At 44.3% G+C, this 25,000-nt stretch overlaps 2 protein-coding genes across 3 annotated transcripts in view; both read left to right on the top strand.

Annotated features, from left to right (window-relative positions):
* LOC310791366 (C-type lectin domain family 4 member M-like) overlaps positions 1-25,000 on the top strand; it is a 68,676-nt gene that overhangs the window by 22,204 nt on the left and 21,472 nt on the right. The gene's annotated exons all lie outside the window — the stretch shown is intronic.
* Positions 10,113-20,086, top strand: LOC310791365 (CD209 antigen-like protein A). Of its 2 annotated transcripts, none has more exons than XM_083653056.1 (5): positions 10,113-10,317; positions 17,202-17,381; positions 17,669-17,814; positions 17,968-18,071; positions 19,504-20,086. In XM_083653056.1, the coding sequence occupies exons 1-5, from the start codon at positions 10,167-10,169 to the stop codon at positions 19,637-19,639; spliced, it is 717 nt and encodes a 238-aa protein (XP_083509182.1). In that variant the 5' UTR covers positions 10,113-10,166; the 3' UTR covers positions 19,640-20,086. The 2 variants fall into 2 exon arrangements, with proteins under 2 accessions (XP_083509182.1, XP_083509181.1); XM_083653055.1 differs by having other exon boundaries at positions 17,669-17,826.

Genomic DNA, 25,000 nt, shown 5'->3' with positions numbered 1-25,000 from the left:
GGCCCGGCGCCACGAGGGGGCAAAAGGGGGCTTTGCACCCTCAGTTCAATTTTCTGCCCCCTCACTTAAAAAAATATTTGTTTAAGTTTTTTTTTTTTTTTTTAGAATAGTTCATCTATAAAGGCCAGTTAGGCAATGTTTGTACCTGACATGTTTCGGCTGCTGTTTCTGCAGTCTTCATCAAATTTGATCAGTTTAAGTTGATGTAGGCTACCCCCTATAAACATAGCTCTGTTGTTTCAGAATTGGCAGGGAAGCGCTATTTGTTGTGCTTTGGTTGTCACAAGGTGTCAGAGATGTAGCTACAGTATTTATTCAATTTGAACCTCACTGCATGTTGTAGTGATCATGACATGATTAACACACACACACACACACACACACACACACACACACACACACACACACACACACACACACACACACACACACACACACACACACACACACACACACACACACACAGAGAGAGAGAGAAATCAGCTGCACCCAAGCACACAGCATGCCATGAGCAGAAAGATGGAGACAACGCATCTGATCACTTTATTTCTTTAATTTAATGAACCTGGCACTGACTGGCTATTATTTTGTTTCGTTTTTTGTCGATTTCTGCAGCAATTGTTTATTCTATGACTTTTCATATAGACATATATGTTCAGAGTGCTCCAGACAGGTCCCGCATTTCACGTTATGCAAAGCTCAGCTCTATTAATGCCTTAATCTGTTGCTGTGAAATAAATGTTTTATTTGATTTTGAATAGTAGTCTTTCTTGTGTTGTTATTGCACTTTTCAGAGGTTATTATAAGACATTGAGAGGGTAACATCCTACAAGTACCTGGGTGTTCACCTGAACAATAAACTGGACTGGTCAGACAAATACTACGGCACTTTATAAGAAAGGACAGAGTAGGCTGTACCTACTGAGGTCTTTCTATGACACAGTGGTGGCCTCTGCCCTCTTCTACGCTGTGGCCTGTTGAGGCAGCAGCATCTCAGCCACGGACAGGAAGAGGCTGGATAAGCTGATCTGTAAGGCCAGCTCTGTCCTAGGCTGCCGCCTGGACTCAGTGGAGGTGGTGGGTGTGTCTGAAAGGCCAGCTCTGTCCTTGGCTGCCACCTGGACTTGGAGGTGGTGGGTGTGCGGCGGATGAGAGCAAAGCTGGCCTCTCTGATGGAGACCAACTCCCATCCTCTGCACGACACTGTGACAGCCCTGGAGACCCATCCTCTGCACAACACTGTGACAGCCCTGGAGACCCATCCTCTGCACAACACTGTGACAGCCCTGGAGACCCATCCTCTGCACAACACTGTGACAGCCCTGGAGACCCATCCTCTGCACAACACTGTCACAGCCCTGGAGACCCATCCTCTGCACAACACTGTCACAGCCCTGGAGACCCATCCTCTGCACAACACTGTCACAGCCCTGGAGACCCATCCTCTGCACGACACTGTCACAGCCCTGGAGACCCATCCTCTGCACAACACTGTGACAGCCCTGGAGACCCATCCTCTGCACAACACTGTCACAGCCCTGGAGAGCTGCCTCACCACCAACAGACTAGTTCATCCAAAGTGTGTGAGGGAGCGTTTTCGGAGTTCTTTCCTCCCAGCCGCTGTCAGACTTTTTAATTCTGTACACTCTTGAGTGAACAATGGTTTTTAAATTGCTGCTAAAATGGCTGCTAAATGCACTTTTATCTAGCACTTTAATGTAATTTTGTGCTTTTAATGCAATTCTTAGTTGTGTAATTGCTATATTCAGTTTTTACTATTGTTGATCATACGTGCTATTATGTTGCTGTCTCTTTTTTTAATGTGCACCGGTCTGGGGGGGTTTTGAAACACAGAAAACATTGAAAACACTTGAAAACAGAATTTCTGATCATTGTGAAGTGCATTGCACTTCCAGCGTAGTGCATCAGCTCGAGCATTTTGCAGCATCTTCATCATCCACACACACACACACACACACACACACACACACACACACACACACACACACACACACACACACACACACACACACACACACACACACACAAAAGTCACACTTGTAGAAGTGCTGAGGGGAAAGTGTTATATAGCTAAAGGTAGTTATTTCCTGTTGAAACCCCCTATCCCCTACCCCCCTTACACTAAAGTGTTCACACAAGTTCAGTAACGTAATGGAAATACAGTCACACACAAAAAGCGGCTTAGCCACTTAGCCACTACCTGACTGCTAGTAGTCGTTGGCAGGTTCAGTAGGCTATCTCTAAGTATCTAGAGTAGTAGTCAGACACTATCAAATAGTTTTGCTTTTTGAACTCGCATAGGTCTACAGCTACTCTCTGCCATGGTCTGGATGGGAGCTCACTTGACATTAGTGGCTCTTTTCTCTGCGTGTTCTTGTTTTCGTTACAGTGTGTACACTGCTGTAGGCTACTTTGGTTGTGATGCCATCTGACATTTTGGGCCACCAAACAGGTTGGCTAGCTCTTTCTCTGCACTTAACTAGGCCTTGATGCCCGTCATGGATTCTCTCTAAGATCATCTCTCTCATATCGGTGGGGATGACTATGCGGCTCCCTCTAATGACTAAGCCATCTAGCTCTGATAACTCCCCTCTCACCTGGTAAAAGTCTCTGACTGACTCGAGCACCTTTCCTATGTAGTCAGGCCAACCGTGCCTAATGAAGCCTAAGACTGTCTGTAGCTGTGGATCGTCTCCTGTGTGCTGTTTTATCTCCTCCATCCTCTGGGGGGTGGCTGGCACTTGGCGCACGACAGCATCGATATGTGCCGCCACATCGTCATGGGAAGCTCCGTCCCCATAGCACTGCTCCGGACCCCTGGAGAGAGCGTCGGCCACGGCCAACGTTTTGCCCGGTGCATATTCAGCTACAGCGTTGAAACGCATGAGTCTCATCAGCAGCCTCTGGCACCTGATGGGAACATTGTCCAAGTCTTTGCTGTTCATGAGGGGTACCAGGGGTTTATGATCGGTTATTAGCCTGAAGTTGTCGAGCCCAAACAAGTACTTATCAAATCGTTCACAGGCCCACACCCTGGCTAGGCACTCCTTCTCGATTTGGGCGTACCTTGTCTCTGCGTCGCTCAGTCGTCTGGAAGCATATAGACCACAGGCTTCCAGTGGTCTCCATGCTGCTGGAGCAGTACGCTTCCCAGCCCGTAGCTGCTGGCATCAGCTGACACTACTGTAGGCTTTGTAACATCATAGAAGGCGAGTACTGGGGCGGTGGTTAACGCAGCTTTAAGCTTGTTGAACGCCGTCTGTTGTGCGGGCCCCCACAACCACTCTGCCTGGCCCTTCAGCAGCTCGTAGAGTGGCTGACCCACTGTGGAGAGCTCCGGGACATACTTTGCCAGATAAACCACCATCCCTAGAAACCTCTTTAGTTCTGTCACATTGTCGGGCTGAGGGAAGTTGTCAATACCAGCCACTTTATCTGGGTCAGGTCTGACGCCTGTCTCATCTATGATGTGTCCCAGAAAACGGATCTGTTTCTGTTTGAACTTGCACTTGGCTTCGTTCAGTTTGAGGCCTGCTGCTTCAATGACCCTCAGTGGCTCTGCTAGGCACTGGTCATGGATGTCCTCTGTCTCACTCTCACCGTGTGAGTATATCATCCATGTAAACTTCCGTCCCCTCAAGCCCTACTAATGTCTCAGCCATTTTCCTTTGGAATATTTCAGGGGCGCTCGTTATCCCAAATGGGAGGCGGCTGAAGGCGTACCTCCCAAACGGGGTTATAAACGTAGTGAGCCTCCTACTGTCCTCATGCAGGGGAATTTGGTAAAACCCGCTTGCTGCATCTAATGATGTAAACACTTTTGACCCGACTAGTCTTGGCATTATTTCCTCCACAGTAGGCAGCACGTATTCTTCACGTTTCACTGCTCGGTTCAGCTTCCTGAGGTCTGCACAGATGCGAACCTCCTTTTTGTTGAGCTTGAGCACCGGCACCATAGCGGGGCACCATTCTGTGGCCTGAGTGACCTTCTCAATTATGCCGTCGTTCTCCATGCGTTGCAGCTCCCTCTTAACCAGCGGTACCAGTGGCAAAGGTATCCGCCTGGCTGTGTGCACTGCGTATGGCTGGGCGTCGGCTTGTAGAGCTATCCTCACTGGTTCTGTTTTCAGTAATCCACTTGTTCCGAAAACGCTACTGACCTCGTCGATCCTCTTCACTAGACCCATCTCTACAGCCTCAGGGCGGCCTAGTGATTGATTGATTGATTTTGATTGATTTTCTTTATTTAAGTGTCATGCTTCGAATGAAGCCCAGCCCACATGGGCTTACAGGACACTTTTACTGTTCATCATTTAAACAAACAATGATCAAAACATAAAACCAACAGAAAACACCCAAAATACATACAGTAAAGCTGTACAGCATGAAAACCACCACCTGAACCTACTTAAAGAGCTGTGCTTGCCTTCTATTCCAGGCCCTAGAGATAAAGTTAGCAGTCTTAAATACCTCAGTCTTAAACAACCACTCCAACTTCTGGCCATCATCTGCCCAGAAGAGCTCAGGTCTTTGCTTTTGCATTTTGTCAAATAAGGAAATCCTCAAATCATCATATAAAGTACAATAAAACATGAAATGAAACTCATTTTCAACATCCTTTAGATCACAGACATTGCATATCCTGTTCTCTTCTGGTATAGCTGTGAACCGCCCTACTTCAATGGCAAGAGGCAGAATACCAATTCTCAGCTGAGCACATAAAGACCTCTGGTTTCTGGTTAGAAAGGAAGTGACATAGGGCTCAGGACCAAAACGCTGCTTCATCTGAACATATGATCTAAGCTTAGGTTTAGACCATATGTCGTTTGCCCATCCCTCTCTGTAATTAAGAGATAACTTTTGTTTCAACATATTAACATTACAGCAAAGCATGTTGTGAAAAATATATGCCAGGTCTGCCTCTCTAAGAGTAGAACAAATTTCCTTTATCCAGGGGTGACTATGAGCCTTGTCCCAGTTGAAGACCTTCTTTGTTAACCTACTCTCTGGCATATTAATGAAGCGGTTCCATAGCCGTATCATTTCTCCTTTTAGTCTAATCTCCACCGGTTCCCAACCCATATCACCCTGTATGGCAAGAATAGGGGCAAATGCATGTACCCCAAGGAAGCATCTTATGGCTCTATTCTGGATGGAATTTACTTTTTTGGCATCCTTGCAACCCCATACTCCAGCTGCATAACTAAAAATGGGACAAACACATGCTTCATAAAGCTGTGAGTATGTGGAATAGCCAATGTCTTTACAGAATTTCACTTTACCTATTATTGAGCCAACAGCTCTTCCTGCAGAGTCTGCCAAAATTCCAATCCCGGAATCATAGGACATAAATTCATCCAGAGTAAAGCCCAAGTATTTATAAAAATCTGTATATTCCAGAGGCAGTGTTCCAAATAAGAAATTCTGCAGAGATCTTACAATACCCTTTTTTCTGAAGTGCATGATCTGAGTTTTACTCTGGTTGATCATAAGCCTCCATTTAGAGCACCAAAGATTAACAATATTCAACATCTTCTGCAGGGTGTTTCCTGACTCTGCCAGGAGGATTATATCGTCCGCATAAAGTAAACATCCTAAAACAACATCATCCAATTGTATCCCTAAACCAGAATTTTTTATCTCCAGGGCTAGATCATTAACAAAAATGGCAAAGAGCGTGGGGGATAAAACATCTCCCTGCTTCACTCCAAATGGCGTTGGGAACCAACCAGTAGTCATATCATTCACTTGAACACAGGCTACAGGAGCCTGATACAATGATTTGATAGCTTTGTAAAATTTACCATCACCTAGTAGGCAGCTGCCTCTCCCTCTTATGACATACACCGGAAAGGAGTACTGTTTCTCCTTGTAGCTGGTGGTGGCCTGGAACAAGCCTAAGCATTTGAGGTTACCTGGGCTTGTGAAGTGTGTGTTAGGAGGACTCAACTTTATTTTAGGTCCCATCTTTTTAAATGTCCCCTGCATAACAGTGGCATCAGCGCCCGTGTCGATTTTGAGGGTTATTGGCTAGTCACATATTATTAGACAGTCCAGTCATTCTTCTGACTAGTCTTCTTGCCAACTTCTCCTAGGAAGTATGGCTGTTTGTCATACCCCCCCCCCCCCCCCAAGTTGCTGTTCATTTAATTGGGTTAAAACTGTGTCACATTCCAAACTGTTTGAGTGCTTCACAAGTGTGTGTGGATGTCATTTGTCTTTTAAATAATTCAACAGGAATTCATCAATTCCTTGGACAAGAACACCTGGTCTCTCGCTTCGTTTCCGCACGGACTATTTAGCGGGTGCACAAAACACAGCTCTCCCAGTCTGCTCCCAATCATAGACATATATAAGGCTAGATGGCTTACCCGCGCTGCCGGGCAATGGAGAGCGACGTCGTCGCATGGCGGCCATCTTGCCACAGGGAGCTACTAGGAGTTATGAGCATCTGTTGTTGGGTTAGTATGGCAACATCATATGATCATAACTCCTAGGGAAATGGATGAAACTGCATGAAACTTTGTGCCTGAATCCCTCTCATGGCATAGATGCTTCGGTTTAATTTTGGTGTAATTTGGAGCCCATCAAAAAAATAGTGTTTTTAGTGTTTTTTTTTTTTTTTTTGGTCTATCTCGGGAACGGAATATGCTTGTAATAAACCAAACCGTTTGTAAATCCGTCAAGATTTCAGCGAGTTATGAGTATTTTTGTCTGTGCAGGTCACCAGCTACCATAGAACGTACCAGAAAGGCACTGTAGCAAGATGACGGCCGTTCAACGACGCTGCTGACTCCGCCTTAAGCCATCTAGCCTTATATATGTCTATGCTCCCAATAGCATAGCCATGGACGTCAGCCAAACATACACTTTTCAGAGACGTGCGCGATGTGACAGTCGCCTGACACGAACCGTGGTCTCCGTGGCCTCTTAATTTGTTTACTGAACGGCCATCGATGTAACGACGTAACGCTAGTTAGTTATCTCTCCCTTGCCTACGCTAGCATTACAGCTAACGTAATGGCAGAGCCTGAGAGACCACAAGCAACTCAAAGAGATGATCTCTCCCCCCCCCCCAAAAAACGTCTAAAGTCATCGCTATGGCAGCAGTTAGGTTACAAAAAGGACTTTTTGTCCCACCACGGTAGGTAGTAACAGCGCCGGGTTACCTGGCAACCCGCCTCCACTTGAAAGCGTCGTCGCAGCGAGCCGGAAAAGGTGGGAATGGTCAGCTCATTCATAAAAAAATTACAGGGGAAATCACCTCATGTATAAAGAAAGTGCACGGGTGAAACTAAGTAAAAAAAGTAGCCTATACAATCATGACTGCAGGGACGCCAGGAGGAATGCTCCGTGCGGTTAGGCTTTATGCTCAAACGATGTTGACATTAGTAGGTAAAATTAACGGATATAATAATAAGCTTCAGAGGGCTATAGCTGTCTGTGGTGAGTTGGTCTGAGGATATTCCCTCTCGAAATCAGCTCTGTGCATTCCCTTACAAAAACTACTAACGTTAAGTAGTCATGTGCATTTATAGCCTATACTATTCCCCCGACGAACGTTATGCAGACTGCAGCTGTTTGATATGCGGGGGGTCGTCTTTCAGAACGGAGTATGCTACGGACGCTAATTAGGCTACTTAATGGGAATAATTTGCATTACACAAAAATGGAACCAAAAGATAAGAATTAGCCTTGTACCTAATAGGCTACATGATGGTGCATGATGCATCCATAAAGTGATATGATGATCAGATGAATATTGAAAGCCTGGTTACCATGCTGCATGTGGACAACACATTACACAAGGAATTACACCATGACACCATATCCATCTGCTTAGTCAGTGAATTTACTTCTATGAAATGTGTTGTGTAAATAAAGTTGGCTTTCCTTGAATGCAATTCATGCAACATGCGTGCATGCCAATCAAGGCGCCAGCAATACTATCGTTGCGTGATTTGCATAGTTTGGTGATGTCCAGAAACATTGTCTTGTTGTGTTCCACATTTTTGGTACATTGGGCATGGGATGTCCTTGCTCCAACCCAGAGTCAGTAGCAGGACATCTGTGTCTGCCATGATGATCACTGCCTTGAAGCCAGACTCTGCTACATGGAGAGCATGCATTAGCATGCAGGTGTCAGCTTCTTCCTGAGAGGATTTGAGCTGTGTTACCTCCTCCCATTGGTTCTTGTTGATTTTGAAGCAGACTACTTCACAGGTAACATATAAGGCCTTGTCTTGTAGTTTCTATCTGTGTTTGGGTCCTTTCCATTCCTCAAACAAGAATTTGATCAGACTGGCTTTGCTGGCAGTGCTGTAGAGCAGTTTCCTCCACTGCTGGATGTTGTGGCTGGAATCATGCAGGTTGGCTATATCTGGCGGGGCAACAGTTGCAGTTGACAAGCTGGTCTGGACTGAGTGGATTCACAAAGGAGTTTTCCATGATATCAACAATGGAGTGTACTTTAAGGACCATGGGTGGACCACAGATGATGAGGGGCAGCTTGAAATCCAGTGGATGCACGGTTCCCCAGCACCAGGTGCCATCTTGCAGTTGCTCTGCTGCAAGTGTGTGAGGTCGTGCAAACCACCAGAGTGCACATGTCTCAATAATGGTCTGAAATGCACAAACCTGTGCAAACTACAAACATGTGTCAACCAACACAGTGAAGAAGAGTTTGCTGCACAGCTGACAGACTCAGATGTGAATGACGATGATGGTGTTGCCCTCGTGGATGACATGGTCTCAGGAAGGGTAGATTGTCATAATATTGTGTTGAAAGACTGGAAACATTTTGAATGTAGCTGTACATATACTGTACCGTAACACAAATAAATAAAAATTGACTGAAAAGGTGCCAATTTACTCTCTTTTTGACTGAGAAATGTGCCAATTTAGTAGACAATTAAGTATAGTATATCTATCTAGTATAGTATCATAGGATAGCATGCCTATATCTAGACATGTCATATTAACAGTCAGTAGTCCAGACACCCCAGGGAGAGGATATAATGAAAGAAAGATGATTTCCCATAATTCCCATAAGTCCATAATTTAAGAGGGGTGGTTAAGCACTAATAAGCTACCATGGTCATCAAGGTCTATCATATAAAAAGATAATCTAGGGATGAATAGGAATTAAAAAAAATCACAAGTAGAATTTCTCCACCCGGATGGTACCGATATCTTACATTTTGGGTTCTGGCCCATTTCCCTCGAGAAGGCATTCTTCTACCAAATTCAAAGGGCCAAATTCACCCCTCACGATGGGATAGTACGATGGGTACATGATACCTTTTCTGAATCCTTATAGTCCTATGAGTATTCCAGTGTTTGTTGTTTGTGTCTGTGATGTTCCTAGATGCCACAGTGCTGAAATAAAGACTATAATTTAGGCGAAAATTGTGGAAAAATGAATGTCACTGACACTTTGAAGAGCCCATGTGACCTCTTTATTTGTCAGACAGACACACAACTGAGCTCAAATGAAAGCTAAGAAGCTACCCTTTCAAATATAGTCAAACATGTTCTCATAGAACATGGTTAAAGGTCCTGAGCCTAAAATAGCTTATGCATCAGCACCTAGAATCGAATTTATTGTAGGGGTTGGCTAACTTCATGAGCCGATAACTGTGACAAAGCTGCCATTCTGCAAAGGCTATCATACAAAAATATCATCTATGGATATATATACAGTACATGTTCAAAAATCATGATTAGAGTTTGTCCACTTGAGTGGTACCGATATGTGCAATTTTTGTGTTTGGCCCATGGACTAAATATTGGAAAATAAGAAAATGTCCAATAAATATGAAAAGCTACTCCTGTGGAAAGGCTATCATATATTACTTTACTTAATTTACTTATATTGACCCTATAAACAATTTAGTATAGGTAAAGTTTTGCCCACCCAGATGGTACCGATATCTGGTCTGGCCCATGGACTACTGTGTCTGTGTGACACATGTCTTTCGACACATGTCTTTCCTGTTGAAACCCCCTGTAGGTCACCACAAAAGAGGAAGTGGGAGGAGGTGAGGGGAAAGTGTTAATATATCAGCACAGAGGCACATGATACTGAATGGTGCAAGGACACAGCAGCAACGAGAAAAGAGGTCCTGATAGCTATAGATAGCTATATGATTGAGACAGAAGATGACATCCAAGATCCTGGTCAAAGCCAGGGGGAAGACGCCGAGGTGGGAGAGAGGATAGTGGACATTTATGAAAGTGCAGACAACTATGGGCGTCGTGACCTCAGATCAAATGGCACCCCAGGTCAGCAGCTAGGTGAGTAACACACACACGCACGCACGCACACACAAAATGTTACAATTATTAAATTGGCTCCTCCCAACCGATCACATTATTATTATGAAAAAGAGATAACTTGAGCTATAGTGTAAAAATGATAGCAGGTCTCATCCTGTAGCTAGACTTTGTTTATTCACAGTTTCCTGTTTTGGGTTAAGGAGGCATGTTTAGTCCTCTGTTGTTCTGGTACTTATGGGAGAAGTTAGATTTGGTTCTGTTAGTCATTTGTAGGGGTGTCACGATACACTCAGTTCACGATACGATACGTATCACGATACTGGGTTCACGATAACGATACGATACGATACGATTTTAACAATATTTTTTTAAACTTGAATAATGACAATATATGACTGGAAAAGTAGTATTTTATTTGAAATGCACAAATACAAAACATGCTGTTGTGGGAAATTGTTATTACAATAACAACTAGAAAAAACATGAGATTGGAGATAAGGCTTATCTTGAAATAGAATGAGTTACACCGTCACTTAGATTTACTTTGAACTAAAAGGTTTCTCAGCAGTATAAATTCTCATTATGCATCTTCAGTTTTTCTTCAAACTCAAACAACAAGACTTTTCTTAATCTATTTTTTATGCATCTTCAGTTTTTCCTGTCAAGTAAACAGTTTTGCCAGAAACTCAATTGAATGGTTTCTCTCCTGTATAACTTCTCATGTGTCTCTTCAGAGACTTGTTCAACTGAACTACTTTCCACACATTGAACTTCAACAAACAAAGACGTTTCTTAGTCTATTTTTGGAAGAAAAAAAAAAAAAAAAAAAAAAAAGTTTTTTTTTTTTTTTTTTTTTTTCTCGATATGAGATTTCATCTCAACGATACATATCGTGACGTTTTACTATCGCGAAATTTCGTGGGACGATATATTGTGACACCCCTAGTCATTTGGGTTCATTTGTATCCACTCTGAAGCTAATGTGTGAGCAATTAAAATCTGCTGCTGTACCTTGGCTTCTGGTGCCAATGAGAGGGGAAGAGGGAAAGGGGATAGAGTAAAAAGGAGGGAGGCCTTGGGGCTGTTGATCTGGGGTTAAAAGTAAACATCGCCTTCTGTAAGAACGTTGCATCAGCCATAGAGCGAAAGGCCATGTGGATAGGTGAGGCTCTGAGCTGGACCAAAAAAATAGGACGAGCAAGGAGCTCAGTTCCATATTATAAACTTTTGTATGGTGACTTTGTGAACAAGAACACCAGGACTTTTTCTGGACAGTTGTTTGTGTGGTCGTGGCCAAATTGTGGAAGACGAGGTGTGCCATAGTTATCCACTAAGCCGTCATCCCAGGTGAAGTGGTCTATACACAAATCATAACAGAACTGAAAAGACAAAGAACACTGGACATCAGAACAAACAGACCCACACCCTGGCACCTGCTCACCTTCTAACAGACTTCTTATTTTTGATAACTATTTCTTTCTACTGTTTATAAAATGTATTTACTGTAAATGTAACCCCTGATTGAATAATTGAATAAAGTATATTTAAAAAGGAAAGGGGATAGTCAAAGCAGATAATAGCTGGGGAGCTATTTACCCCGCTAGCCGGGCGCTTCTGGCTCATACTGAGCACATTACCGCCCGGCGAACGTCACGCATTTCCCATCAAACACTGTGCCATTTTCACGTCTAGGTCTAAAAGCCGGCTCCTACCTGAGTCTTCACGTTAAGTGAAGACGCTATCCGATGCAAAACATCCTCTTCTTTTAATGACACCTAGTTGTTGCATCCAAATTGTTGCATAAAATCCACTTTTCTGTCTTTCAAAAACCGAAAAGCATTTATCTGGAGCACCTCGAGCAACCCGGAAGTCGTTGTTCCGGGTTGCTTCAGATCAGAGAAGAAGAAGAAGCGGTGCTCCAGATAAATGCTTTTCGGTTTTTGAAAGACGGAAAAGTGGATTTTATGCAACAATTTGGATGCAACAACTAGGTGTCATTAAAAGAAGAGGATGTTTTGCATCGGATAGCGTCTTCACTTCACGTGAAGACTCAGGTAGGAGCCGGCTTTTAGACCTAGACGTGAAAATGGCACAGTGTTTGATGGGAAATGCGTGACGTTCGCCGGGCGCTAATGTGCTCAGTATGAGCCAGAAGCGCCCGGCTAGCGGGGTAAGGGCGCTATCAGCCCGCACACTCACCGGATAAAAAAAGGTTTTAGGTGCAAGGCACAAGAGTTTCTATGAAGTAGCGTAGTAGAGAAGGAGCCAGCACTCGAAGATGTCCTTTTGAGGGTTTTTTATTCCTGTTTCAAGGTACAACGTACGCGTTTCAGCACGTAACCTTCGTCAGCGTCAAGGGGATAGTCACACATTTAGAATTGTGTCCAGTAACTTACAGTATGGGCACAATACTTCTTAGGCCACTAGGAGAATGAATACATTTGGGTTTGGGGTTGACTACTTGGGGACGGGAAAGATGAGTTTTATGTTGTGTCTGGAGAAACTGAGACATATAGCTAAATAATAATAGCGTATTAATTAAAATAGATTACCCTTATTAATAGAAAATTATGACCTGAAGATCGTATTAGACATTTGAGGATGATTTTATAGATGAATGAAGAGAGGGAGACTTATTCACTTGGGTGCTTAATAGATTCATTAAATGAGTGGAGGCACGACCTGCTTGTAACAACCAATCAGGGGCTAGGTTGTTAATGATAATAATTAATTTAACAATTAGAAATTGCAAATGATAATTTCATTATAGGTCATTATAAGTTCTATTTTATCCCAAAAATGCATGATTTAATAATGTATAGATGATAAAAAATGTCTTGGGCTTCTATGTAAATGCTACATTATTGTGTAGGTCTAACTCTGCTTGAATTCATAAAAGTGTCTTCATGTATCCTCCTGAATGCAATCACTTGGGAAATTCCTATGTTCATAATGGATTCAGAATCCATGGTGATCATGCTCTTCAGTCTGTATGGGGTCCCTGTAATCACAGGAAGCACTGTTCATGAAGCCTTGGTGGCGTGCGTGGCAGCGGGGTGTTGGGACTGTGATGTATGGGTGTGTGTGTGTGTGTGTATTGAGTGGTGTGTGTGTGTGTGTGTGCGTGTGTGCGTGTGCGTGCACGTGTGCGTGTGTGGCGGGCGGGCGGCAGGGGGTAGCAGGCAAGCAACCGCGTGGGCTCAACTGAAAACCCACTTAAATAGACATATTGGTCCCTATCGTTGCATCGGCGCTGTTTCTAGGCCGAACGCCTGGCGCAGCTCAAATCAGTGGGCGTGGACAAGCGCACTTGATATCGTCGTGCTGGCGCTAGACGCAGCCTCAACTTACGGCCGGTTCACACACACGCCTAGAGCAACGCTTAAAGCAACGCCTAAGCAACGCCTAAAATTTAGGCGTCCTTGTTAACAGACAAGAGCGTTCACACATACCGCTGCCACGCTGTGCTGAAGCCACGCTCGCGCTGTGCCTACGCTGCGCTGCATTTATCGTTTAGGCGTCTGTTCTATTTTTCAGCTCTAGGCGCGCTGAACTGTCAAGCTGGCTGTCGTTTCTGGTGGACTTGGGCCATATTTTCTACCGAGTTTGCCCAAAAGGGAGGGTGGAGCGCGAATTAACGAGTGCATAGTAAGAGAGCTGTCCTTCATGTGTTCCTCTATTAACGTCTTTTCTGTCAGATGTATATATACCCCCCCTGTCTCAATGCATGTATCACTCATGGTGTTGATGACTCATAGTCACATGATTACCCGAGGGAAAATAACAATTACAGCGGGCCAAGAAATAGACAGACATCCTCACTTGCACATTACAATAAAAAATAGGACTCACCCATGCTATAAATCAGATCTGAAAAGTGTAAAAAAACCGCTGCTCATGTGTTCAGCATAGCGCAGAGCGTGGCGTCCTGCCTACGCCTATGCCTACGCCTATGCCTACGCATATAGGCATTGCTTCATGCACGCCTGGCGCCTATTTTCGTTCACACAGGACGCCACGCTCTGCGCTACGCTGAACACATGAGCAGCGTTTTTTTTACACTTTTCAGATCTGATTTATAGCATGGGTGAGTCCTCTTTTTTATTGTAATGTGCAAGTGAGGATGTCTGTCTATTTCTTGGCCCGCTGTAATTGTTATTTTCCCTCGGGTAATCATGTGACTATGAGTCATCAACACCATGAGTGATACATGCATTGAGACAGGGGGGGTATATATACATCTGACAGAAAAGACGTTAATAGAGGAACACATGAAGGACAGCTCTCTTACTATGCACTCGTTAATTCGCGCTCCACCCTCCACCCTCCCTTTTGGGCAAACTCGGTAGAAAATATGGCCCAAGTCCACCAGAAACAACAGCCAGCTTGACAGTTCAGCGCGCCTAGAGCTGAAAAATAGAACAGACGCCTAAACGATAAATGCAGCGCAGCGTAGGCACAGCGCGAGCGTGGCTTCAGCACAGCGTGGCAGCGGTATGTGTGAACGCTCTCGTCTGTTAACAAGGACGAGCAAATTTTAGGCGTTGCTTAGGCGTTGCTTTAAGCGTTGCTCTAGGCGTGTGTGTGAACCAGCCGTTACTGGTTTCACACCGGCGACCCAAGCCTTGCCTATGCCTTGCCTTTACCCACGCTTTTAAATAGGCGTCCGTTTTAGTCAATGAGGCTGTGTACACCGGGCGCCTGAGCGTGAACCCTGCGTGTACCCACGCCTTGCCTGTGCCTTGCCGATTTTATCGAATAGGCGAGAGTTCTATTTTCACGCCGACAAGGCGCGTGCAGGCAGGCTTTTCTGTCAAGCCATGAAAGAAAAACGCGACAATATCCGTGGGAACTAGCAAAGTCAACTGAATTTCAAAATAAAATGGAGTTTCTACAACAGTATTGAGCAGAGAGAGAGAGCGAGAGAGAGATTGACGGGTGGCTATCACGTGGGGCTTTCTCCCTGTCGGCAAACAAATCTTCATGAGAGAGAATAGCGACCGAAGAAGCAAGATGGACAATGTTGTTGTGCCAGCACATATTCTTGCAAGATCACCTCTCTAAAATGTCCGACTATAGTCAGACCTGGTTATACATATCCAGCATCAATAGAACATTAAATATATCCGATTTATTTTACCTAGAGTAGAGGCTACCCATGACAATTCTGGACAACACGTGAAAAAATACAGTCGGGAGAGAGGAGAGGCGCTTGTGACTCGGCTCCAGGTTCGGCGTGCAAAAGGCGTGCGGTGTGATCGCAAAAGCGTGTAACAGGTTCACGCCCAGCTCGGCGTAGGCGTGGGTTGAGGCAAGGCAAGGCGTAGGTTGTCTGTGTGAAACCAGCCTACCACGCCTTTTAAGCGTAAAATTATGCACCGATGCTCATTGGATAACTGCAATAAACGAATTGCACGCTTGCCTTTTTAGCTCCAATTCCAGTGATCCCGCAAAACCAGACGAAAGCCAAACGCTCTGCCCCCCCCCCTCCCTTCATCCAGTCTGTCTGTCTGCATTATAGGCTATTATTCCATATTATTATGCTTCTCAAACCAATCTAACTGCAGTTTCAATACTGCAAGCATGTAAATACGCTACACTATAGCAAGATCAAAGTGAAAATAATGTTCTAAAGGCATCAGCTACAAAAATATAGCCTATCCCTATATGATGAGATTAATTTTATATTGGTGAAAGTTTGTTCAGAACGATATCGTTTTCTCTCCCCTGCTGCAGGTAGAATGATGCACATAAATATACCCTACATTATGTAAAGTCATTGCATAAATGTGTTTTTATTGTAAAACTAAATGTGAAGTTGGGCCAAGTTATTGGAGCGGACATCACAGTATAGCACATGACAGTTTTTTGTTCTGAAGCGCGTTCCGCTGACACTTATCTAAATGACGTTAAATCGACAAAGGATATATATAGGCCCAGGAGGACATATATGTTTCACTTAGGGTGGTGTTTTAATTTCGATGATTTATTTGGTCCAATATTGAAATGTTCTACAATTGCAGGCTGTGTTACCATTACACATTATTTTAGATCGACCTTTTATATCTATTTCGCCTCATTTGGTTGCTATTTAGTAGCGAAATTGAGTACCCAATTGCATGCTGGGGCATTCACAGGCAGTCAGAGAGAGACAGTCGTATTGTGCCTGTCAGACTGCCTGCAGCCTCAAAGCGGTACACGGAGTTGTTTTACCCAGGCTGGACGCGTTGTCACACAGGCTTGTGACAGTAACTCAACGCGGAAGGATTTATTTCACAATAAACTGGTAAACGCACACCAATGCCTGCTCCTGTCAGTAGGAGAGAGGGAGAGAGTGACACAGAGAAGGGTGACAGAGGAGAGAGGGGAGGGACTGGCCCACTGAATAGGCCTGCTTTTCAAAGGCGCAAGGCGCTAAATTAATGGCAGGTCGGAAGATAGCAGTACGCCGGTATTTAGGGCCGACACGCCCACTTTGGCCCATTCTGGGACTGCGCCATGCCCATTCGGCCTAAAGCGCATTTGGCAGCGTAAAGCCATATTGATATCGTCCCAAAACAGGCGCAAGGCACGTTTTTTAGCGTTTAAGGCCCGTTTTAGCGCCGAAGGCCTGTGGGAGAATAGGGCCAAATGTCCCTCTCCACACCCGTCAACACCTTCCTCCTATCTACCCGCGAGCAATCCTCCACAACAGAGGGGTTGTCTCGACCCGCGTGGTTTGGCATTTTCCTGCCTATATTTATTTATTTATTTGTTCTTTTTTACATGTTCAGGCGGGAGGGGTCTAATTTAATCTAATCAGCAAAACCACAAAATCTCAAATCATGCAATGAACAGCAAAGTTCAGTAGCTGTGTAATGGTCACTCTGGTGCTGGTATAAAACCCTGTCTTGTTCTTACAGGTGGTGTTGTCCAGCCAGCGAGGAAGAACCCCTGGGCGGCTGCAGTGTGTCTGCTGATCATGGTTGTTCTTCTCCTATTGGCTGTCATTGTGGGACGTGAAGTTACGCTCTTCAAAGAGAGTGAAGAGCGTAACTTCACATCCTTTCAGGACAAAAGCAGAAAGACTTCGTTTGAGCTCAGTTGAGTCTGTCTGTTTGTCTGTCTGTCTGTCTGTGTCAGTCTGTCTGTCTGTGTCAGTCTGTCTGTGTCAGTCTGTCTGTCTGTGTGTGTCTGTCTGTCTGTCTGTCTGTCTGTCTGTGTGCCTGTCTGTGTCTGTGTGTCTGTCTGTCTGTGTGTGTGTGTGTGTCTGTCTGTGTCTGTCTGTCAGTCAGTCAGTCTGTCTGTCTGTCTGTCTGTCTGTCTGTCTGTCTGTCTGTCTCTCTCTCTGTGCATTTTTTGGTGTTCTCAAGATCCTCTCCTCTTGCAGACCGTCTCTGTGAAGCTGGAGGATGTAGATATTTCAACAGCAGTTTTTACTACATGTCTACTGGTGAAAATAGCTGGGATGACAGCAGGCAGGAGTGTCTACAGAGAGGAGCAGACCTGGTGATCATCAACAGCCGAGAAGAACAGGTAAAGAAAGAAGTGGGTAAACAACACCCCCCCTGCCCCAACTCCCCCAAGTTGCTGTTAATTTAATTGGGTTAAAACTGTCTCACATTCCAAACTGTTTGAGTTCTTCACAAGTGTGTGTTGATGTCATTTGTCTTTTAAATAATTCAACAGGAATTCATCAAATCCTCGATCAAGAACACCTGGATTGGTTTGAGTGACAGGGATGAGGAGGGAATCTGGAAATGGGTGGATGGTTCACTTCTGAACAGCACAAGGTAAGACATCCATTCATCAGGCTCATTTACCAGCAGTGGTGGAAATGAGGGGAACGCCTGGAGGGAACAGAGTTCCCATCAGAGTAAACCTTGAGAGGAAACGATGAGAGCGAGAGGGGGAACAGCACTCCTCCCAAATTCCCCTTAGAAAATGATTGCAATGCAGTGGAGAGCAGAGCAGAGCAGAGCAGAGCAGTGGAGAGCAGAGGAGTGGAGAGCAGAACAGTGGAGAGCAGAGCAGAGCAGTGGAGAGCAGAGCAGTGGAGAACAGAGCAGAGCAGTGGAGAGCAGAGCAGTGGAGAACAGAGCAGAGCAGTGGAGAGCAGAGCAGTGGAGAGCAGAGCAGAGCAGTGGAGAGCAGAGCAGTGGAGAACAGAGCAGAGCAGTGGAGAGCAGAGCAGTGGAGAGCAGAGGAGTGGAGAGCAGAACAGTGGAGAGCAGAGCAGAGCAGTGGAGAGCAGAGCAGTGGAGAACAGAGCAGAGCAGTGGAGAGCAGATCAGTGGAGAACAGAGCAGAGCAGTGGAGAGCAGAGCAGTGGAGAGCAGAGCAGAGCAGTGGAGAGCAGAGCAGTGGAGAACAGAGCAGAGCAGTGGAGAGCAGAGCAGTGGAGAACAGAGCAGTGGAGAACAGAGCAGTGGAGAGCAGAGCAGAGCAGTGGAGAGCAGAGCCGTGGAGAGCAGAGAAGTGGAGAGCAGAGCAGTGGAGAGCAGAGCAGTGGAGAGCAGAGCAGTAGAGAGCAGAGCAGTAGAGAGCAGAGCAGTGGAGAGCAGAGAAGTGGAGAGCAGAGCAGTGGAGAGCAGAGCAGTAGAGAGCAGAGCAGTAGAGAGCAGAGCAGTGGAGAGCAGAGCAGTGGAGAGCAGAGCAGTAGAGAGCAGAGCAGTGGAGAACAGAGCAGTAGAGAGCAGAGCAGTGGAGAGCAGAGCAGTGGAGAGGAGAGCAGTAGAGAGCAGAGCAGTGGAGAGCAGAGCAGTGGAGAACAGAGCAGTAGAGAGCAGAGCAGTAGAGAGCAGAGAAGTGGAGAGCAGAGCAGTAGAGAACAGAGCAGTGGAGAGCAGAGCAGTAGAGAGCAGAGAAGTGGAGAGCAGAGCAGTGGAGAGCAGAGCAGTAGAGAGCAGAGCAGTAGAGAGCAGAGAAGTGGAGAGCAGAGCAGTGGAGAGCAGAGCAGTAGAGAACAGAGCAGTGGAGAGGGGGCAGCATGAAAGGAGCAGAGAATAGTAGGAGAACGTGTATTTTTTAAGCTGAATAAGCAGCATCAATGTGTCATCAAGTCTGTCATGAATAAAATCAAGGGGAAATAATCACCCCACCCTGCCTAAGGTTCCCACAGTAAAACCTGGCCATTTCCACCACTGAACAGGTTGGCCTGAAAATGTATTGTGCATCTTATGTTCCATCAAGTACAGTTGACTATACATCTTATTTTTTCAACAGGTTCTGGGGAACAGGCCAGCCCCTTAATGTTACCAGTCTGTATGACTGTGCTTACACTGATGAACTAAACAACTGGCAGGATAGCAAGTGTGACACAACGAAGCACCGGGTCTGTGAAAAAGCGATTGGCTTCTAACATGATGTGTAATACCTCAGATTTGCCCCAACTTTACTTACTTTTAAAACTTTTATGTTTACCGTCGCTTTTAACTGCTGACAGTTGTTTTTTAGGAGATATGTGTGGCCTATAAAGTTTCGAGTCCAACTATTATAAAGGTTGTGGACATTTTTCCAATCATGTGTGTGTAATCATGTTTCTTATATAGTCATGATGTCGGGGGATTTAATATAGAAAAATGTATTTATTCTATTATGCAAACCCAATGAGTCCTCTGTAAGTTTTTAGCTCTTTTTGTAACTGCTGCGCCTGTCGCTTAATGCACTTTTTATGCTCTTTCTTAAAGTTCTGTTGTAATGTTTTTAAATGTTCATTTTATTCTCTTCTTTTATTTTCTTGTGTCAACCATTTTATGTGAAGCACTTTGAATTGCCTCTGTGTATGAAATGTGTTATACAAATAAACTTGACTTGACTTGACTTGACTTAATATCAAATGCAAACAGATTGTGACTTCACACCTCACACCAAGATTGTCATGTCATTCACACAGATAACATGAAATGATGCTTTTAAGGGATTGCGTGTTTTATTGTTTGTGAAGCACTTTGTCATCTATTTTTCATCATAGCTTCAGAACAAGAATGGATCAGTATTTGTTCAACAGCAGAAGTGTAGATTTAGCAGCTCCTCTTTTCCTCAGTCTCAACAAAGTGATGTTTGTTACCAAGATGAGGCCATAAATATCAGCTGGTAACTGGGTTTCACCCTACAGTCTATGAAAGGAAATTTAACAGGGGGGGCAATATTCGGCAGGGTGGTTTTTGCTGCTGCCGAGATATGCCCCCCCCTGCTAAGGCCAGGTGACTGTTGCCTCTATGAAATTCTCAATGTCACTCACAAACAGCCATAAATATCAGCTGGTAACTGGGTTTCACCCTATAGTCTCTGAAAGGAAATTTAACAGGGGGGGCAATATTCGTCAGGGTGGTTTTTGCTGCTGCCGAATATTGCCCCCCCTGTTAAATTTCCTTTCAGAGACTCTAGGGTGAAACACAGTTACCAGCTAATATTTTAGGTTATTTGTGAGTGACATTGAGAATTTCATAGAGGCAACAGTCACCTGGCTTTAGCAAAAACATGTCATTTCTCTGTACTTACAGGCTAAGTAGGGGGTATGATGTGAATTTACAAGAAGCCTACTTGTACAAAATCTGATAGGTTACAGGGCAAGTGTTGTGTTGTTGTGCAATTAGGCCAATTCTGGTACCCTGTACTTATAGCCTATGTAAGATTAGTCTTTAAACAGTAGCCTAATGTTGACCTATGTTGGGAGCTGTGTCTCACAACTCAACCCCCCCCCCCCCCCCGCACGCTCTCATTCGTTATATATACGTGAGACAAGGAAATGAGGCTTCATAGATTTACTCAAACCCCCCCCCCACCCCCGCTCTCACTCCCCCCCTCTCGCTCTCACTCGTTAGGCTATATACGTGAGACAAGGAAACAAGGCTTCATAGATTTTAGCCTCATTGGTAGAGCATTTGTCTCGTAAACCGAGGATTTCTGATTCGAATCATTCCGTTCGAATCCAGGAGGAGACTTTGCGCGCTCCCGTGAGGAGGGGAGGCATTTGCCGCCGGGGGGGGGGCATTTCTCGGCATAACACCGGCACATGCTTTTCTAGCCTTTACGGTACTGGTTTATCTGCCAGGAAGCTCACAGACCAATGCATGAGCTGTAAATCATCACATGTGATGCTACTCAGCCAATCAAATATCCGATTCGATTCTGCCTGTTAGTGTGATTTCGAATTGCACATAGGTTACGCAAAAACCACGCCCTGTGCCCGCCTACGCAGCAGTCAAGCGCCGGGATTGACCAGGTGCTCATGCTCATGTTGGGCTCCGTTACAGGGACACATTCCTGTGAGAAGCAACAACACCAAGCCTGCACCAAGCGAGGCTGCAATGAGGATATTGAAAGACAAAATCCTGCATCGCACCAAAGCATAGGGTGAATGGAGGTATTATGGGACATAGCATATTATGGGACACTTAAGCTATAGAGGCTATATTTTCTTGCCTGATGAGCGAAAATAAAAACTTTTTTTTCTAAGACCTACATGTGAAACTACACAATCAAAATCGCATGCTCTCATTGGTGTGACATCACATATGTGGGCGGGGCAAGCTTCAAACAGGAGGTTGACCCTGCAGGGCATGAGGTGAGGAAAATGACATAAGCTTTAGCTAGTTTTCATCATAAGGTCATAAAATTCTCATAGCTAATATATTGCACAAACTTTTGATGGAACATGAATATGATGCATGTTTGCAAACAAAAACAAAACAAAAACAAAACAAAACAAAGTTTTATTTTTGGAATTAGGTTGTTTTCATTTTGTCCCATAATACGAAACACGGTTTCGTATTATGGGACAGTATGTTTTCATATTATGGGACAGTGCTAAAAGGCTTTGCTAATGAACAAAATTATCAACCTTGCAATAGAGAACCATTGTTTATTCTCTAGAATAGATTAGTGGTTACCAACAAATAGGCAGGCAAAAAAAAACTGACCACTTCAATTGGTTAATATTAATAGACTCAACTGAATCATCCTAACCCTAACCCCACCCCCCAACTTAATCATCCTAACCCTAACCCTCAACTTAACCATCCTAACTATAACCCCACCCCTCAACTTAATCATTCTAACCCTAACCCTAACCCTCAACTTAATCATCCTAACCATAACCCCACCCCTCAATTTAATCATCCTAAACCTAACCCCAACTCTCAACTTAATCATCCTAACCCTAACCCCAACCGTCAACATACTCATCCTAACCCCAACCCTCAACTTAATCATGCTAAGCCAAACCCCACCCCTCAACTTAATCATTCTAACCCTAAACCCAACCCTCAACTTAACCATCCCAACCCAACCCCTCAACTTAATCATCCTAACCCTAACCCCACCCCTCAACTTAATCATCCTAAATCTAACCCCAACCCTCAACTTAATCATCCTAACCCTAACCCTCAACTTAATCATCCTAAACCTAACCTACTGTTAACTCAACAACTAAGGGGGTTGTTGTGACAGTGAGGGCAGGCCGATTGTTGTTTGAACTGTTTACAGAGTTTTAAACATTAAATAAAACAGGTTAAATTAACATGGAGTCTTAATTTATAAAGATGAATAGGAAAAGGAAAATGTGCATGTCAGATTATATCAAAGTATGAATTAAATTGTGCAGTAAATGCTTACAATAGCCTAAATTCATCATAAGGCATCTGTCCCATAATACGAAACATTTTGTCCCATAATACGAAACGTTACAGAAAAAAGGGGTTTTGGGTCAGTTCACACAAAAGAGGATGCCACGCCTCCTTGGAATATAATGTAACCTTCATTCCACCTCAGAAGGTTAGGTAACATCTTGACTATTACAGAAATGTATCATGTGTTGGGCTATTTTTTTTAATTGATGGCAAGAAAGCTTCCACAAGGCGAAAAGTCAAAAAGTGTCCCATAATACCTCCATTCACCCTACAATGTATTTTAATGTTATTTGACTTTCTGACCACCCGCCTCAGCCAGAATAACAGATGCGGCCATTGGGAAGGGTAACTTTACTTTTGGTTTTATGATTCAACTTTTTATCTATGATTTTATATTATTGCATGTTTTTGTAGATTGTTGGGACTTCACTGGCCTGGGGGGGGGGGGGGGGGGGGGGGCTAGGCCTATGTGCTGTATTGTAGCCTATTGTATTTTTTATTTTTTATTTTTTATATTTTTCATTTGCAGGTTAAACTGTCAGCTGAGCTCTGTTACTGAAGCTTTGGCTAAAGGCCTGAATTTTACAATGATGTTTTGAAATAAATGTTTAAAAATCGATTGTGTGTTAAAAGCTTGTGTTACGTTTTCATTGGCATTATTACAGTAATTTATTTTCAATGTCCGCTATCAAGAGCAATTTTGTTAATAAAATCGCTGGGCTGGGCACAGTGTTTGTGGTGTGTGGGAAATGTTTGTTTGAAAAGCTTGTGTGTTACGTTTTCATTAGCGTTAACGTTAATACACTAATAATTCATTTCAATGTCCGCTATCAAGAGCAATTCAGTTGGTTCATGAAATCGCTGGGCTGCGTGCCGTGCAGTGGTTGTGGTGTGGGAGATTCCAGCTGTCAAAAGAAGACAAAAGACTTGCTCCTGGCCAATCCCGGCGCTTGACTGCTGCGTAGGCGGGCACAGGGCGTGGTTTTTGCGTAACCTATGTGCAATTCGAAATCACGCGTCAGGCACACACGGACGGAGTAGAGGCGAGAGAACTATACACCAAAGTATATTGAGATGTTTGCAGTTCTTCTCTAATGATGATTAGAGGAGATTTGTAATGGCTTTATTAAAGTGTAACTTACCCCCAAAACACTTTTTTTCAGCTTTTAACCAATATGACTTTGGGGGTGGTGTGTGAAGAATTCTGGTCAAAATTTCCACATTTGAGACCAAACTGTTGCCATTGTACCATTTGTATCATTTTCAGCCGCATAAGTTCCCTCTATGGGTTGAACACTGCTTTTTCTTGTGCCCTCAAATGAATGGGATATTTGGTACATCGTGACGTCATGGTGGGTTTAGCACGTGCCACACTCATGTGAAAAATTGTTTTTTCCCCCCATTGATTATTACTGTAGTTCACGCGGTGCGATGCGAGCCCTTTAAGACCAGTGCATCTATGGGTAATGGCTAGTGTGGCTAATATTAGCCGCTAGTTAGTTATGTTATAGGCAGTAAAATGCCACTGAATGACCAAATTGATATAACTTTTAACCATTTCGAGTAACACTGTTTCCATACGGATCACCAGCGTTAGTTTGTTGTTTATAACGTGGCTATATTCATAACGTTTATCTCGGATGCGTTATTTCAAATCCCACATAGGTTACGCCTCGAATCCCACATAGGTTACGCTAAAACCCACATAGGTTACGCCTCGAATCCCACATAGGTTACGCTAAAACCACCACAGCAAAGCGTGTGGGTTTCAGGACGAAACAGTCTCGAGCCACTATCGTCATCTTTAGAGCACAATATTCCTGGAATGCAAGTTTAACTAAACAGTTACATGTCCTCTGCATTCTACATAAAATTAAGATATTACGGGTTGTTTTATTTTGTATGTTACATACTAAAGGCCTAAACAGACTCGTCCGTCCGCCTCGAATTGGAGCCGTCTCGCCGTCTGCCGGCACCAGCGAGCCCTACATGCTAGGACGTCACTACACCCTCCCTCCTCCCACCCTCCCTCCTCCTGTGGAAGCTCCGTGGGAAAATGGTGGCGATTGTTATAGTCTAACTACGGGGTT

The sequence above is a fragment of the Poromitra crassiceps genome (genome assembly GCF_964638095.1).
Source record: "Poromitra crassiceps genome assembly, chromosome: 16".
In the NCBI taxonomy this organism is placed as follows: domain Eukaryota; kingdom Metazoa; phylum Chordata; class Actinopteri; order Beryciformes; family Melamphaidae; genus Poromitra; species Poromitra crassiceps.
Note: the sequence above shows the minus strand (reverse complement) of the source record. Positions and strands in the feature narration are given on the sequence as shown.

Coding starts and splice junctions, on each gene's coding strand:
- LOC310791365 (XM_083653055.1), top strand. CDS start 10,167: ATGATTGAGACAGAAGATGACATCCAAGATCCTGGTCAAAGCCAGGGG. Junction 17,382..17,668: donor AAAGACTTCGTTTGAGCTCA/GTTGAGTCTGTC, acceptor CTCCTCTTGCAG/ACCGTCTCTGTGAAGCTGGA. Junction 18,072..19,503: donor TCACTTCTGAACAGCACAAG/GTAAGACATCCA, acceptor TTTTTTCAACAG/GTTCTGGGGAACAGGCCAGC.